At 37.8% G+C, this 17538-nt stretch overlaps 1 protein-coding gene across 4 annotated transcripts; it reads right to left on the minus strand.

The window, feature by feature from the left end:
* Positions 1-1553: 1553 nt before the first annotated feature.
* Positions 1554-12274, minus strand: LOC114133245 (galaxin-like). 4 transcript variants are annotated; one of them, XM_027998984.1, is made up of 11 exons: positions 12120-12274; positions 11343-11386; positions 11215-11247; positions 10300-10330; positions 8215-8312; positions 7229-7363; positions 6654-6821; positions 5770-5815; positions 5282-5306; positions 4283-4443; positions 1554-4180 (listed from the first exon to the last, which is right to left on the minus strand). In XM_027998984.1, the coding sequence occupies exons 1-10, from the start codon at positions 12167-12169 to the stop codon at positions 4285-4287; spliced, it is 789 nt and encodes a 262-aa protein (XP_027854785.1). In that variant the 5' UTR covers positions 12170-12274; the 3' UTR covers positions 1554-4180; positions 4283-4284. The 4 variants fall into 4 exon arrangements, with proteins under 4 accessions (XP_027854785.1, XP_027854786.1, XP_027854784.1 ...); XM_027998985.1 differs by having other exon boundaries at positions 11950-12250; XM_027998983.1 differs by having other exon boundaries at positions 8215-8309; positions 11343-12250.
* Positions 12275-17538: the final 5264 nt, after the last annotated feature.

A 17538-nucleotide genomic window follows, 5' to 3' on the forward strand; every position in this document is an offset into this window, starting at 1 on the left:
GCTTACTTTTGTTTATTTGGTGGCTTGGCGCTTTTTCTGTAAGCTAAAAAATGAATGAGCGTAGTTTTAACCCTCCCGTAGATCTAAGACTGGTCGATTGAACCCTGGCTGAGCTTATTACCATATATGCGGTTCTGGCAGGTTCTGGCAGGGTTGCACAGTTTGTGTGTATGGCCTGTATTTATGTAGTTTAGGTTTGTGCCAGTTTTGTGTGACACGCACATGATGCACGTTGGAGAAGTGGCTGTACTCTTGGCGTCAGGGGCAGTGATAATTTTGTGTATACCCTCCGATAATATCTTGCAGGCGGACCTGCCCCTACCTGACCTCTGGCTTTGCAATGTCTTTCTTTTAATGGCTTCTTTTTGCCATTCAGATTTTACCTCATGGCTGCTTCTCTGCTCAGTAGTCTCCTGTCGAAAGGTGACTGAACTTGTCTTGGTATGTTTGCAGTTGTGCAGTTGGTGAAGTCAGTTCAAAATGTTTTCTAGTCCTCAGAAAAAAACCTAAATGATCCTCTCTGCAATTATGTGTTAGTCTGGCATCATTTGTTGAACTTTTACTTAATCTCACATAAGTGGAAATCACTGAAGTATTTATTCAACATCCTTTCCACATTTGAACTTAGATGTCATCACTTGCATATCACATGACTCCAAACCAACAATAAAGAGCTTGTTCTTTTAAAACAAAAGAAAAAAAAAGATTTTTTCAAGTTTGGGGAATTACCAAATTGAAATATGGGGAATGCCAGCATGTTTTAGGCAGGCGAGGCCATTGACAACCCTACATCAGGAAATGCCTGAGGTCATTCAAAACAAATGACTTCAGTTTAGTGTTTATGTTTAGTTCTGGCTGTATGCTTAGTGTCGTTTTATCACTGATTAGTTGATTTAACTTTTTTTCTACCACTGTCTTTCATATATGTTGTTTCTTTTCACAACATCCTCCTTTGGAACGTTGCCAGATCTTCTCAGGGCAAAAATAAACATGATGTATGGTTTTTAAATTGTCAGCTGATGTTGTAGTTTTCTTCACTAATTTGATGTGAGGACGCATGCAGTGTAAATCCAAGCTTGGAACGACTGTAAATGGCATAATGGAGCAGCATTGTTATGATGGCATGCTGTCACGCTCCGACTCTTTAAGAGTTTCAAGGCAAGAAATTGCGAAGTCAAATTTATCTATTTTGATTTAAGTCAACGACATTTGTACAACCGAAGCAGAGGTTGTACAAATCGGTCATGGATGTACAGTTTATTTTGTTAATTGTTATCTTTCTCTTTTTCGAAGTTCCAGCGTCGCGGTGCAGGAGGCTCCACTTCTTCCACTTCTGGGTCTGACTCTGTGTCACAGATGTACGGTCGTACAGCTGTGCACGGCGCACACTTCATTAAACTACACTGAGGATCAAGGGGTGTGTGGTATTTATAAAGAACTGTAGAACTGATAAAAGCTGTCCCATCAATACAGTACATATTTTAGGCTGTCACGTTACACAAAACCTCGACTTCATCATGAATCATTATATTAAGAACCAACCCAGTCAACTGTGAATGTTCAAAATCTTTATTTGAAAGATCACAGTCAATGTAAACATACAGAATATTGATTAGAAAGAAATAACGTGAATAAATGCTGAGTACATTTTTTATACATTCAAATACATGCGGTAGTAAGGAAAGGTTCGGAGTCACCATGTTTTCCATAACTACTGCATGTGTTACAGTACAGAATTCACATTTATATGAACTGCTCAAAGCTAAAATTAGTTGTTACAAAGAAACACTAGTCCCAAAAAGCTGGAGTTTTATTCTTGTTGTTTTCGACAACTGACGCATTAACAATATAGGATTACAATGTTTACATTCATGTCCCTGAAATTGTTAGATGTTCAGTTTTACCTCAATCATCAAGCCAAGGTTAATCAAAACCCTTTGTATACAAAATATTTGCTTTGGAGCAAGAAAAGTCTGCAAATATAAAAAAAAATAAAAGTAGCATATAAATATATATGTAAATGTGTATATATATTATTTAAAGCCACACTAATAATATTAATTTTATTATATATAAACAGTGTAGCTGTTGTCATAAACATAAACAATAGTTCCCTGGGCAAAAATCTGCAGGAAATAAACTCTAGCAGCCTATGTAGACCCTGTTAGGACAATAGATCTCCTCCCAAGACAAGCAGAAAATATATGGTGGGATGATGGGATAGCTTTTTTTCACTGATTGAGCTTCACTTTTACCACTATAGACAGTAACATTGTAACAATATATTATGATTTCGAAATGCAATGTGCCTCTGTCTCTTTAAGAACTCTTGCTCTTTCTGACACGCTTGCCTTTTGGCAGAATCAAATACAGAGCTCCACTAGTAATTACTTCTGGCTAGTCTGACTGAGCTTAGACTAGCGGCTGCAGGAGGGATGCTGCTCTGTAAGCTCAGACACCTAAAGACTGAGCTTTGTTGTCGAGGACGGCGCTCGGTTCATGATGTACATGACGCAAAGCTCAAAAAAGTCGATTTTACATAATATTTCCCCCCCTTTAAGATAAATATGGAGTGCAGATGAGAATACATTTCTACATATTTAGTGGCAGTAATTTCGGTTTTAAAAAAAGCGCATCAGAATTTTGATGTAGTAAAGACAGAGAAACTTTCCAGCTTATATGGTATAATGTGTATAGTAACTAGGTAGTTGTATGTTTAGCATAAATGCAGCAACAAATGTTATTGCTAGAGTGAAAAGCCATTTAAATCCTAAAGATTGTAAGTATAGACTATATTTGCTCACAGGTTGTTATTTTAACCCATGGATAAATGTCTTGTGCTAAAGCTTGCTTATGACCAAGTCTGTTCACACCACTCAAAGAGTCGACTCTTCGTGGCACCGATTCACAGCTGACACAGAGGACAGAAAGAAATATGTCACTGCCTTTCAAAAGGTAAAGGCAGTGACGTTATAGGAAGAAAGTGTTTGCACTTTACATTTTAAAGTGCCTCAAATTGGACAAAAACTCATTAAATATTGACAAGTCAGGTCAAAAATCAAATAATTTAAGTTGTTCAGAGAGATTCATTTGTACAACTGAGTTCAAATATTCTCTTTAAAAGATGAATCTATTTAACATTGATGATTTAATTCCCAACAAATGTCAGAGCTTTTATTAGAGCTAGGTAGAATTAATATTGGTTCATTTTGTTTATACACAAACGTCTCCCGAGTCCCAGCCCAAAAAAGCAACAAAAACACCCCTGAAGTTGCTAATACGACTGGGAAAGCTAGAGCTTATAGCAGAGGCGTTTCGGTACTCCATTAGCACTTCTAACATTGTGTGCCTCGTTAAACAGTAGCACCAATAGTGCTATAAATATTTATTTGTAAACATATTCTTGTCTTTGAATATAGTTATGTGGTTGTATTCCTGATAGCAGTTAGCACCAAAACACATAACAAATCCCACTGTATTCTGACTTGCAAAAACAGCACCATCAGCCCACTCCCAGTTCACAACGAGACAAATCAAAGATGGCCGTAAAGATCCAGCGGGCATTGTAAAGTGTGTTCCAAACCACTGACTGTTAAAAGTGCAATCATAACTGCAATCTGTTGACATGGATCAGAGACAAAAACATTCATTTGGGTACATAAGCTGTCGCCCTATACTGCAATCCTGAGTATAAATGTTGAGTATAGTTTAAAGCCATGATGCAGAGCTGGTTCTTTAAATGTGGAAAGACAGACTGGTTCTTAGCTAAGTTGTGATCACACTGGTTTAGCACTGCAAAAATTAGATGGAATACAGTAACAATGAGCATGTAGGACCAGCCAGTGGCAGCCTACTGAGAACACATGAACAAAGTGGACTTGAGAACTGAAATTGTGGCTAGTCAGTCAAAACATCATTAAACAAGTGCATATTTTACACACCTTAGTTTCTGAAACATATGGAGTAGGTGTTCTCATGATGATGGGATGTTGAAGTACGGCAGCAGCCATTTTTCTCCTCACTCAATTTTAGGACACTGCTGTTCAGAGTTGTGGCATCCAGAATAGCCAATTAAATTAAATAAAAGAGGGATATACACAAGACTTTGCTTTTACAAATGGTGATTAAAAGCAAATATCTTGCTATTACTTCCTTGAATATTCTCTCACTGATGTTTAGACTGCAAAAAAAAAAAAAAAAATCCATTACATAAATTTTACTATAAAAATGCAGAAAGTAGTCAGGGTAAAACAACAAAGCATTTCAAAGCAAATTAAATTACCGTCATTTTTGGATTTTCGCATGCAGTTTATCTTTCTTGCAAGACCAGAGGGTGGTGCTGAAATAGTGGTGACCACAGCATTGAAAACCTTCCTTCTCATAGTACTCCTCCTTTTCATCCCCGAACTCACAAACCTGCTTCTGGGTGGATGCAGCATTTCTCTGAAAGAAAAAACAAAAACGGAAATATAAAGTTAAACTGATTACTGCAACAGTGTCTACAAAGATCTCCATAAGAAGTCAGACAGCTGCAGCTGAACCAAAACGCTGCTGCTAGCGTTCTCACTAAAACCAGGAAGGAGGAGCACACCACCAGCTCCACGTGTGCCATAGGATAGACTTCAAAATAGTGTTGTTAGTTTATAAATCGTCTCGTTCTATGCTAAATCATGTCTGAAAACTCATCTGCTTTGTTTAGTAATACAGTAACTGGAACTTCGATCAGTTTCCTTGATGTACATAATGATAACGGCATTTGATGGAATGGAATGTGTATTGGCTGTTGTGTTATGTTTTTTGTTCTGTAAAGCACTTTGAAATGACTTATTGCTGAAATGTGTTATGGAAATATACTTAACTTATGATATAATACAATAAAAAAACTGGATTGAATCAGGTGCTGCACTTTGGTGTAGTCATTAGCATTTGGGTTTTTTTTACAACTACCTCGCTGATACAGGTCTGGTCCTGTCTGTTTGGACTATGCCACCTACATGTTTGGCTTTTCTGACGTGCCTCAGCCGTCAAACAGCGCACTTATTGAGCTGAGTTTGCTCAGATTCAGTGTATTTCTCATGCATCTTAGAAAAGCTGACATTTCCCTGCTCCTCTATGAAAATGTTGATAAAATCACCTAGAAGACATTATGAATGAATAGCAGTCAGCCAAGAAATGGGAATGTGGATTGAAAAAGCTTAATCTCTACTTTGGCCTGTACTGGATCTACAAACACAAAAGGGTAGTGAAATTTCAATGTCAGAGGAATCATTTTAAACTTTACCTGGTCTGATTTGTTGGTCTCAACTCTGGAGGTGGGGAGAAAAAGAAATCAATTTGTATCAAATGCAGAAAAATTATGAATACTACAAAACCAAATAGCAAAATGTATTTCTTTTTTTATTGTTTATATGAAACACCTTTGCGTTCTATCTAACAGAAGCAATTAGAACTCTGTGGCAGTCTATTAGGAAAGTAGATAAATAATTTCATTTGCTGACAAATGTATCTGAAATAATGCATTGTGGAATAGTAATAGAGTTGCTGCATACTAACAATGGATCAAAACTGTTTTGGTTAATTTAATTTTAAATAAGCAGTCCTTATTTTAAAATAAAAAGAGCAGAGTGAATAAGAATGCATGCAGGGTGGACAAAACAGAAATGTAAAAAAAAAATAAAGGCAAAATATGAACATAAACAAATGTGAATGTCATGCATTAGCGTTTGGTACATTTTCTACACAAGCTGACAAAATGTAGTCATTACATACGTGTGATTCTCTCCAGGAATTGTGGGGTCACATGTGAAGTTCTTCGCTGTAAAAATAACCATAAGTAAATTTGCAAATATTTAATGTAAAATAAATATCATTTCACTTCGTGCTGTAATAATATTCAGCCAAAATTTACATTTTCAGTGTTGGCCTATTAAAAATGATTCCAACATAAACAGTCCTGCACGGCACTAATTGCCCGCCGTTGTGAAACAATTTTTTTTTTTTTTTAAATTGCTGCATCTCTTGTAGCTTTTTGTATGGAAAAAGATTCAAATAACCTTTCAATAGAATAAAACTAATTCCAAATAATTTTCCTACTTTTCACTTAGAGGTCTGAGTGCATTTGTCGTCTATTCTAATGGAGCCAAAGCAGTTTAACCTTTAGGAATGTGGGACAAAAAATAGGAAAAACAATAAAGGGGATAGATACTCTCAGTTTCAAAAAATTATGATTTTGACTTACAGTAGTCCATTTTCAAAATGCTATTTTTTTAACTGATACATATTGTGCCCATATTTAATGTGATTTTATTTTTCTGTTAATTGTGTTAATTAATTTACGTGAATTTTGTTGTGATCTTATGTCAATGCTAAATGGGAACTGAAAAGTTTCATGTCTTGTTCCTCTGGGACATAGTTTGCAGTTGCATGCCACTCTGCAAGTGCATATTCATGTCTATGTGCAAGTGGCCACATGAGGAGCTAGTTAGCACTCCAGCTAGGTACAAGATGAGTCTGGGTTTGAAGTTGCAAACTGGAAACACATACCTAAAGTTTCTTGCCTACCATCAATAAAGCAAAATCAAGAATAATCTTTTTTGCAAATTTGTAAAAAAAAAAAAAAAAAAAAAAAAAGGAAACAGGGCCAAGTCACTTACCACAGACTGAGGAATTGTTGATTTTCAGCTGTATCCGAGGAAACATATTCTGGCAGCAATTCTCAATAGCAGAGTCAAACAGTCTCCCGTAGCAACACAGATGCTCAGGGCTGCGCTTCTTCAGCAGTTTGTCACTGCAGCAGACTTCCTTCTTTTCATCATAAGGCGCTGTGGAAAAAAAATCAATCCGTTAAACACTTAAATGGTAAATAACCTGTATCTGCATAGACCAGAGGGCTACAGAACGCTTCACACCACATTCAGTCATTCACCCAATTCACACACACATTCTCACGCTGATGATGGCAAGCTACTGGATGGTAGCCACAGCTGCCCACTGACAGGCAGGGCTGCCATGTACCAGGCCCTCTGACCACCACCAGCAGGCAAGGTGGGTGAAGTGTCTTACCCAAGGACACAAGGAGACAGGGTTCAATCTAGCAACCCACCAATCACAGGAAGAACTCCTACCATCGTCGCCCCACAAATTTTACCTGAACTTTTAACCCAGTTCAGCTACAAAATCTCTACAGAGGTGTGAAAAACTTTGCAATGCCTCTAACTTTACTGCGTACCTTTGCCACAGCATTTGGCATCATGTGAAGGTTTGGCATTCACAGTTAGGTTACAGCATATTTCATTAAGTGGGTTGTATGCCTTCTCTCCACAGCACTGAGACATCCTTTCACTCAGTCCTTCTGTCAGGTTACCTGAAACACCAAAGGTTCAATGAAAATGGAGTTACATAATGATAAAAGACTGTCTGTTTTGGGGAGAACTAAACTGTCCTAGAGAAACCTTTGGCTATGTTGACTTTACAATTTCTCATTTTGAAAGTGTATAACTTGTCTTTATGATAGGATTGAAATGCCTATGTTGATATATTGTAACACTTCTTCTTTTTTTTTTTTTTTAGCACAGAAGGGAAACATTACATTGTGAAACCTCACATTCCTATCCCAAAGTTTTCCAGAAGCACTTCCCACCTCAATTCACCTCGCAATGCATCCAGACAATATCAACAAACTGAAATGATTAGGCTGAAATTTATGCTAAAATGTTTTTAATAGAAATTGAAAACTGTCTTAAAAACAAGCCTTTTTATATTATTTGTACCCCTTGAACCTTCCCTCTGTCTGTCACATTACAACCACAAACTTCCATGCACTTTATTGAAACTTCATGTGATTGACCAACACAGAGTAATGCATAGTTACAAAGAGACAGGGGGCGCGGGGGGTGGGGAAGGAATGGTTTTCATAATCTATCAAAAATGGGGACCTGAGGGCAAGGAAAAGAAGCTGGCCCCCATTTTATCTGAAGTTAAAACTTAATTTTTGAGGAAACCATGTAAAATATCGGCACCAGGTCATTGTCATTATGCTGCAGACTCGGGTTTCCTCTTCGTGTTTTTGGAGCAAATTAGGAAAACTAAAGCTGTGTCAGCGCTAATCGAGCTTATATCAAGATTCTTTGTGGTTTAGCATCATTGTCAACTGGAAAGATTTAATTAAAGAGCTCTCATGTTTCATACTTTTATGGTTTTACATGAAGTCATTACCTGCTCTGTTTCCAGGGGGTTTACAGCAAGTGTCCTTTCGAGGATCATACGATTTACCTTCACAGCAGAAGGAAGAATCACAGCTCGTAGTTGTTGTTCTGCAAAACATAAATGGAGTACCAGACAGATAACTTGTGAAAAGATTCCAACTCCTCCCTGAGCTACTACTGCCGACTGAAGAAAATAACCAATCAGACCCAGCACTGTCAATCAACCTCGTGTATTCGCTTCTAAATGTGCTAATTGTGGAGAAACAGTACCGTTCCCAGAAAACCATTTATCCGCCAGTTAACATAGTTGCCGTCATCAGTTTTTCTCAGATTACCTGTCTCATATCATACTATCACAATATATTGATAGCTATATCAACCATATATTTTATAAAAGTTACGCACTGCTGCTTTAAGAGGGATTTGGTCCACTCGGAACGATGTTGGGACCACTCAGACCTAAAATCAGGGATATTCCACATGTTGGATTGTGTTGTGTTGCCCCAGGGTAAAATGAAAATGCAACTTGTTGAATGTGGCATGCTGCCAATCAGAAAGCGAGGAGACGGAAATACAAAGAGGAATTCTAAAAAAAGACGGTAAAACAGCTGCCAAGGCAAACCAGAAAGTCTGAAGGACGTCAGAAACGCTTTTTCTTATTTTTTTTTTTTTCTCTGTTAAACATACTCCACAAATTATCATCATTGTTCTCTCCCATGCTGCCATGTTGGCTGACTCTGAACTTCCTGTTTTGCACGGAGAGGTTTTGCATTCTCCCTCAGTTGTGCACTATTCACTCCTGATTATTCCCTCTGAGCTACGTGGCACTCTCCACTAATTCCTCAGTATATACAGTATAGTTCGCCTTCCTCATTGTTCTCCAGTGGCTCCTTCCATTACACGGAAGGTTACTTAATTACTTAATTATCAGTTCAGTTCTTCCTCATTGTTCTTCCCGATTGACGTTTCTTTTATCTCGAGGGTCCTTGGAAGATTTATTTGGTTTCATTATTTAAAACATTCTGAACTAAATGGTACCAGTTGTACGTACCAAGGGTTCTACCAACTGTACATATCCCTATGCAAATGCCATCCTTTTGTAATGTAAATAGGTAGACCATAATAAATCATTTGAACATGCAACAATCTATCAGCATGCCCGGCGCTGGAGGGCAGGAGCTCAAAAACTGCAGCTCCAAGGAGGAGTTTTATCCTGAAAGGTGGGGCTCAGTCGCTCCAGTCGCTTTGGACAGCTGAACGGTTTCCCCGAGAGGTTGAAGGATTTCTCAAACATGCATGAAAGAATCACAGCAACACTCCAGGCATGTTTTTGATGAGGCACTAACAGTATTATATGATGTAAAACTCAAAAACCCCCGACTTTAACGCTGCCCCTTTCCGTCTGCTCAGAGGGGCACCGCTGGTAAAGTTACTGTCAAAAACTAACAGCAATATTAGAGTTTATTGAACTTGTCATAGAGGGGGAAAAAATTATGTTCATTTTTGAAATCACACTTTCACCATGTTATTCATGCATTTGTAAAGGTCACCTTACTAAACCATGTTTTCCCCTCTCCAACCGGCTAAATACACCAAAATATTGCTGATACTGTTTTACTGCACTCTCTTCCACACACACACACACACACACACACGCACACACACACACACGCACACACGCCTACACTCGCATTCCGAGTCATTTATTCTAACTGTGCTTCCTGCCTTTGGATGCCTGTTCAGTCTAACCGCTTTGGCAACAGAAACAGGCTGACATGTAAACTGGACTCCCACTATCGCAGCTGAGGTTGGTTCTGTACTGATTCGGGAGGAACGCAGATAAAGGACACCCCACTGTCTAAACTGTGATTCAAAAAGAAGAAATCATCTCTCTTTTTTTTTTTCGGACTATCACATTTTTTTATTGTTGTAGTTCTTTTGTTTATTTTTGGGTTGTTTTTTTTACCGTGACAGTTTTCTGTGGGTGTGTGTGTGTGTGTGTTTAAAAATACTGAGTGTTAGAATAAAACACTTTGTCTCGATGATGCAAATAAAAACTAAACAAATTTTAAAAATTGATAAGAAATAAACTCACCCATTCCCACATTCCGCTGTGTTCGCATGATCTGCAAGAAGCAAATGATTCAGGTGAACTTATGACCCAATAAATTGGTTTCGAATTGAATATCTTCAAACAATACGATGTAGCTATGTGAAGTAGCGCACTTCTTACATTTTTGGGAAATTGCAAAGAACGCATCAAGTCAAAAGATGGCCATTGTGTTGCAGCTTACTGATAACAGATAACATAAACTGTCCCTCGGCTCACATGCATCTTCCTTTGCGCGCCCATACACGGGAAACAGATCAAAGCAATGCGGTTTCCAAACAAACCTCCGAAGTGAACCTCAGTTCTACTTTTTGTTTTTTGTTTTTCAGTTTCTGCATCCCGCATACGATTGCTAATTTTCTTGCAAATCAACCTCCATTTCCGTCCCGATCGCCTCTCCATCACCCCTCTTCTCCAAGACTCAACCCTGCTCTCCGCAGGAGAGCGGCAGCTCCAACAGAACAGGTGCAGCGCAACGCTCCTCCAACAGCACAGCGAGGAGTATTTCCATTAAATTATCATAGGCTGAAGTGCATGTTGTCCCTCTCGTTTTGTCTCTGACGCTCCTAATAAGTAGCAGCTGCAGAGGCGCAAATTAGACTCGAGTCAGTCTACGAGACGCGCCGCTGCGCTCCTGCTGTGCGCGCCTACCAAGGAACAAGCCTGCCTGGTGAGCAGTTTACTCTGTTTGATGTGATGGAAAGGAGGTTCAGACTCCGGGCGTCCACGGAGACCCCACCTCCCACATTCACATGTTTCTAAAAAATTGTTTAAAAATCTACTGTCAATTCTGCTTACATGCACAGACACCGTCAGATATTCAGTTTAAAAAAAAAAAAAAAAACATGAAACACTTAGGTCAGAGGTTTCTCATTAAGCTCAATATAAATATATACTCACCATAAAAAGTGAAGAAACTACACATCAGAAATACTGGAGGGGGACAAAACAGTGATAATAATATTACTCCACATTTTCTCGCCTTTTGTTCAAAGTGCGCAGCAGAGCTAAACCCCCCAAAGTCTTACCCAATCTGAGCTTGTTGAGAGAAAGCATCTTTACCGCATCTGACCTGATGATGTTGAGATCAGAACCATAAGGAGCCTTTAATAGGTTACCGTGAGAAGTCCCACCTCCTGTAATATCCTCTAAAAATATGGCATTTATAAGCAAGCTCTGCCTGTTAACGCCATCAAACGAGTGCGCACAGAAGGCACCCGTCCACCGAAAATCCCCAAGGAATGTCATTTATTCTGGTTATCAGCCAGGTGATGCATCACATAAGTAAGCATTAATAAGGTGTTGGATCTGGGAGGAGGGTGTGTGGGATTCAGCTTTTGACATTAAGTGACTTTATCGAGCGTTTTCCATTCATTTTTATTAATTAATTTGGTGGAGCTTTAAAATAATTTTTAAGGACAATCTACACTTTTCACCTTTCCGTCATATACGCTCTTTCTCATTACTTTTACATTTCACTTTGGATCTCTCACGTTTGACAAGCTTTCGGTGGACTGGTGTTGGGTGATATTTGCATTTTTCGTTTCTTTATCTTCCCTGTCATTAACCGAGGCACACTGTCACAATCATGAACTGCAATTAATTGTTTTTGTTAGTTAGTTTGTTTTTACTCACCAGTGTAGCTTTCAGAAATTAAGACGTAGTATTTTTTTTTTTTTTTTTTTAAATGTACATCTTTACCGCCAGATCCTTTGTTTGTGCTGATATCTTCGGTCTGCTCCTGCTTCCTGCATTTGTCCAATTAAAATCAGTTTCCTTCATTCCCCTCACACTCTCGTACTTACGTTTTGATCCCAACAACAACGCCGTTGCATCTGTGTGAGACCTTGAACATTTTTATGTGAGCTATAAAACCTCTCGAACGATGTTTAATGAGTCATGAGACAATTTCACAAAGTGCGTTTTCCCATCACTCCGCGTTGCGCCTCTGGGTATTCATGTGCCTGCGTGTAAAAAAAAAAAAAAAAAAAAAAAAAACACAGGTAAGAAGAAACACAGTTCGATGAATAAAGACGCCACCGCATTTACTCAAACGTAAATCAATAGTTGAAGAAAATGCCCTTCTTTATCATCGTTACCTAACAAATTTTATGTCCTTGATATTGTTCCAAACCGCGGATCCTGGACAGTTCCCCTGTAGGCCCAGAGCCGAGATGTGCAGTAACATCTATTAATATTTAACCATTTTTGTATGAAAAAAAAACAAAAAAACAAAACTTCATCCCATCACCAGTTTCTATTGCTTTTTTAACAAGACGATAAGGATTGTTAACTTATCATGCCAGCTCATCACAGAGCTCTATCCTGACACTTTCTTGCCCTCTCTCTGTCGTCTTTTGTGCTGCAACTATTATTATCAGAAATAAATTTGACAAGCAAACAAGCCAGTTTCATCATCACTCAAAATAATATGTAAATATTATTTTTGAGACACTCAGTATGCAGTTACATTTGTTTCACAGTTGTTCAATAAAAAAAATCACGTCAAACAAAAAGAGTAGTATTCAATCAAAAAAAAAAAATAAATCATGTCAAACAAAAAAAATAGAGCTGTGATCAAAACTTTTGGATTTAATTATCTTAATCAAATTGTAAGAATTTTTTTTAAAACAAAAAAATTGCTTTAAAAGCTTTATTTTAAAATGAAATCACTATTTTTTTTTTTACTTTTATTTTTGCATATCAGAATATTTGGTTGACAGCCTAAGTTTTTGGTTGAGTCTAAGTTTTTTTGGTTTTTTTTGATGCTCCCTTTTCTTGGTTGAACTGAAGAATCTCACATGATTCTTATTTTCTTTTGAAATCTGTGATGTATCTTCACCTTTAGGAAGGATTTTCACTCTCAGCAGGTATTTAAACTCCGCTCTTTTATTTACTTCAGCGCAGCTCACAGTTTTTAACAAATTCCGTAACTTTAGGTATACAGTGAACCGTCGCTATATCGCGGTTCACCTTTCACCGTCTCGCTGCTTCGCGGATTTGCATCGTGCGTTGTGTTCTGCATTCTGATTGGCTAAACAGTCTCTCCGCTTCTTCTCTACCTGTGTGTCAATAACTTTGCGGTTTAATATGTACCCGCACGTAAAACAGCTTGCCAGTTTTAACATAATCGATGGTGGCATGTCGGTTTATAAGAATCTTTTTGCCCAGAAGAAAAAAGAGCGACAACATCTACCAATAACTTTGTTCTTCTCTCGAAAAAAACACACCTGCACCGCAGGCTTTAGAAGAAAAAAACCGCTACAGAGTTAATTGAGTCAAGAGGAGCAGTGAAATACAGGTGAGTCACTATTTGTCCAACTGCACTTTGTATTTTTTTTTTTCATAATCATTTTTTTCCCGTTCTAATCCAATGACTCAGGTTTTGAAGCCTTCACTTCGTATTGATGATTAAAATTATTATTTTTTAGTATAGTAGTTATTTGTAAAAAAAAAAAAAAAAAAAGAAAAAAACAACGTTTATACAGTACTTTTATTTGTTAAAAAAATGCTTGGCCCTGTAAAAAAGGTTTTGTTCTTTATTTTAAATGTATTATGGAGTATTTTATTGTATAATAATTGTTAAAAAAATAAAGGTTCCTACTTCGCGGATTTCGCTTCTTTTTGGAAAGTAACCGCCGCGAAAAACAAGGGATCGCTGTACTTCTAAATCTGCTCCTCAGTCGCATCTTTTCGGACCTGCTACTGCCTCTAGTGGCGTGGGGGTGGTAACACAACTAATATAATTACGTCACTAAACGAGAATACCACAAAGTCTATTTACTACTGTGCACATCGAAAGACAAAAAAAAAAAATAAAATAAAAAGTGTCCGTCGTGGCGCAGTGTGCTGCTGTACGATAGACAGAATGGATCAGGAGAGGAACTGCAGACCCATCAGGACCTAAAGAACCAGAAATCAGCGTCTCTTCATCCTCAATCATCTCCTGAGGCTGACATGGTAAAGAACATTTAGTTATGATTGATTAAGTTTCTTATTGTGATTTTAGCTGACTATTGTGGTTTGATTCTTTGCTTAGGATGTTGAGTTTGGATGATATTTAATAAATAATAGCAATAGCCAAAATAAGTGGCCATTTAAAGAACAAATCATACGAATAGATTAACAGTAAATGCATAAATATTTCCTACATTACATTACTTTCTGTGGGTTTTATTCAAAAATGTTGATATATTTTATGAATAATTGTCCAGTGGTTATTTAATGTATTATTTCACTAATATTTTTAATAATGTGGTTTACCACTTTGGATAATCTGACAATGAAGAAAAAACATGCTAAGCAAAAGTGCACCAGACCTGCAGACCAGGGCCGGTTCTAGACAGGGCCTAAGAGGGGTTCTAAAGAAATTATACTAAATAAATGTATTTTTTAAATATTCAATGGTATATATTTTTTTCTTCACAATTTTCTTTTTAAAGGTATTATTAAAAATACATTAAAATTATTTTTAATAAAAATTAATTCAATGAATTAAAAATTATGGTACTGCTTTTTTAAGGATCACACTTTCCATCTACTAAGTCTACAACCTGAATCTCTGGAGACACAAGTGGCTCTTTGGCTCACATTATTAAATGATGAAATATTAATCTGTTTTTGTTAAATTCTTTTTTTAAAGTGTATCCATAAAAACACTGTCTGCACAGGCCCCTGTGGTAAATTTGGTCTAGAACCAGCCTCTAAAGAAAACAGTAAAGACCATTATATATATATATATATATATTTTTTAACCAGCTATAAGGGACCAGACTTGTATCATCAGCACTTTAATTCAGATGACAATTTGCAATGCAAAATATTATGCTTAGTAATTTTTTGCAATGGGAAATGCAGTACTTAATTAATTTAGAATTGTTTTTATATTTATGAATGAAATTGTGTACAGTATTGGCTTTATTTATTTGAAGAGTATTTTGTAGTTCTGTACAAAATCGTGTAAATGTGCAAAATATTTGGATAAATAATGGGTTAGTTTGATCCTGGTAATTAGCCTTGTTAATTACTCTTGTTGGTCCTTTTTGAAGTTTGATTAGTGACTGTTGTCTTGTTTTGTAATTAATTTCCCAAATCTCTCTGGAGTCACTTAAATAAGGTAAAACTAAAGAACAGTACAGAATGTTAGGCTGTTTCTGTGTGAACAGAAAGGTGTTTGGTACTGAAACTATGACTGTCCCACTTCATGAACTGTGAACTGAAACAGTAAAACCCTGACTCATAATTTCTACTTTTCCATAGATGGACATTCATTCTTATTTAAAGAAAAAAGGCCAACAGTCGCATAACGTTCAGATAAAAATAAGAGTAATGCAATTTCTAAGTATGATTTTCAAATAAAGTTCAGGTTAAAGACTCATTTTCAATAGTTATTAACCTGAACTTCTACCTTGATAAAAACTGGTTTTAGGTATATTAATCCTATGAATTTAGTCAAATGTTCTTCAAATGAAATGCATAGTTTTGAGTAGATCTTATTTTAATTTCAGGGGCAGCAGACCCCACTAGGACTGTGTCACTCCACAGCTGCTTGTGTCTCATTAATGTTAGCAGATGTTGGCAGGTATGATGTAATCTTGAGATTCTGTCTCAAACTGAGTTTATACACCTCTGGGAAAAATGTAAAGGTTCTCTGATTTTACTCTTTGTAAGTATATGTTTGAGTAAAATGAACATTGTTCTTTTGCTGCTCCAAACTCATTAAGAAGGCGCATCAGCGCCTCTTCTTCATGAGGACCCTGAGGAAGAACCACCTGTCCTCAGAGATCCTCACTAACTTCTACCGCTGCACCATTGAGAGCATCCTCACCAACTGTATTACAGCTTGGTACGGGAACTGCTCTGTCTCCGACCGGCAGGCGCTGCAGAGGTGGTGAAAACTGCCCAGTATATCGCCCGGGCGATATACTGGGGCCCGGAGATATACTTGGAGATATAAGTTTGTAAGTCTAACAAACACCACTTCCATCTACAGGAAGCATTGTTTGAAAAGGGCCGGGAAAATCACAATGGACTCCACTCAACCAGCACACACACTCTTTTCCCTCCTGCCCTCTGGGAGGCTTTACAGAAGCCTACGGACCAGAACCACCTGGCACCGGAACAGCTTCTTCCCCACAGCTGTCACGCTTTTGAACGCCTCCTGACATAAAACATAAACTATAAGGACTGTACTCCCCTATCCTCTCATACAACAATAACACATGGACTATCCTCACACACACACACATCATGGACTGTTTTCTTCACACACACATACAACCTGTAAATTTTATCTGCCATTATTTATCTATAATCCATTCCCTAACATTCTTGTATATTCTGTATAATCTGTGCATATAGCTCCCATATTTATATTTATACACAATATCTATATCTCTTTGCTATAACCCCTTATAGTCCATACATACATAGTCTTGTACATCTGTAAATAAATATTTATATCTCATAGAGCACTTCTGGATAGATGCAAACTACATCTCGTTGCTTGTACTTGTGACAGTGCAATGACAATAAAGTTGAATTCTATTCTATTCTGTTCTGTGAATTACTGAGAACATGTCTCTTAATTTTCTTTGTGAATGTATGTAAATAAGCAGTTAGATTTAGAAAACCGCATCAACGAATATCTTCTCATGGGTCTTAGCCCTGCTGCTGCCCCTAAAATCGCCCCTGGTGACCAGTCCTCCCGTCTCTAGTCCTCCTGTCCGACTGCACCGTCCTCCAACTCCAACACCAATAACCAGCCCGGGTACGTCCGCTTCTCGTCTCGCTGTCTCTGGCTTATCCTTCTTCCCGGTCTGCACGCTGCTTAATTAGATGCAGAACACCTGTACCGCTGCAGTGGGGCGTCTCCAGATGATCGTGGCACGTGACCTCAAAACAACAAATCAGAAACATGCAACACAACAACCCAAAAATGTAACCCAACTAAGTCTAACAAAAGTAGATAACTTCAAAATATAACAAGCAATCCAAAACAGCAATATAAGAAACATAAATTAACTCAAACAGGAAAAACGAGGCTACATTACCACACTTGCACCCACCCAACAGCCCTGTGGTACCGGCGTGGAACGTTTCTCTGGTACTTGAGGCTCTTCGGTCCCTCCCATTTGAGCCCCTTTCATTGGCGGACCTCAAATGGCTCTCACTGAAGACGGCGCTCCTTTTGGAGATTGGTTTCCGCAGAGCATGTGGGGGAAT

This window comes from Xiphophorus couchianus, chromosome 18, assembly GCF_001444195.1.
Source record: "Xiphophorus couchianus chromosome 18, X_couchianus-1.0, whole genome shotgun sequence".
Lineage (NCBI taxonomy): Eukaryota > Metazoa > Chordata > Actinopteri > Cyprinodontiformes > Poeciliidae > Xiphophorus > Xiphophorus couchianus.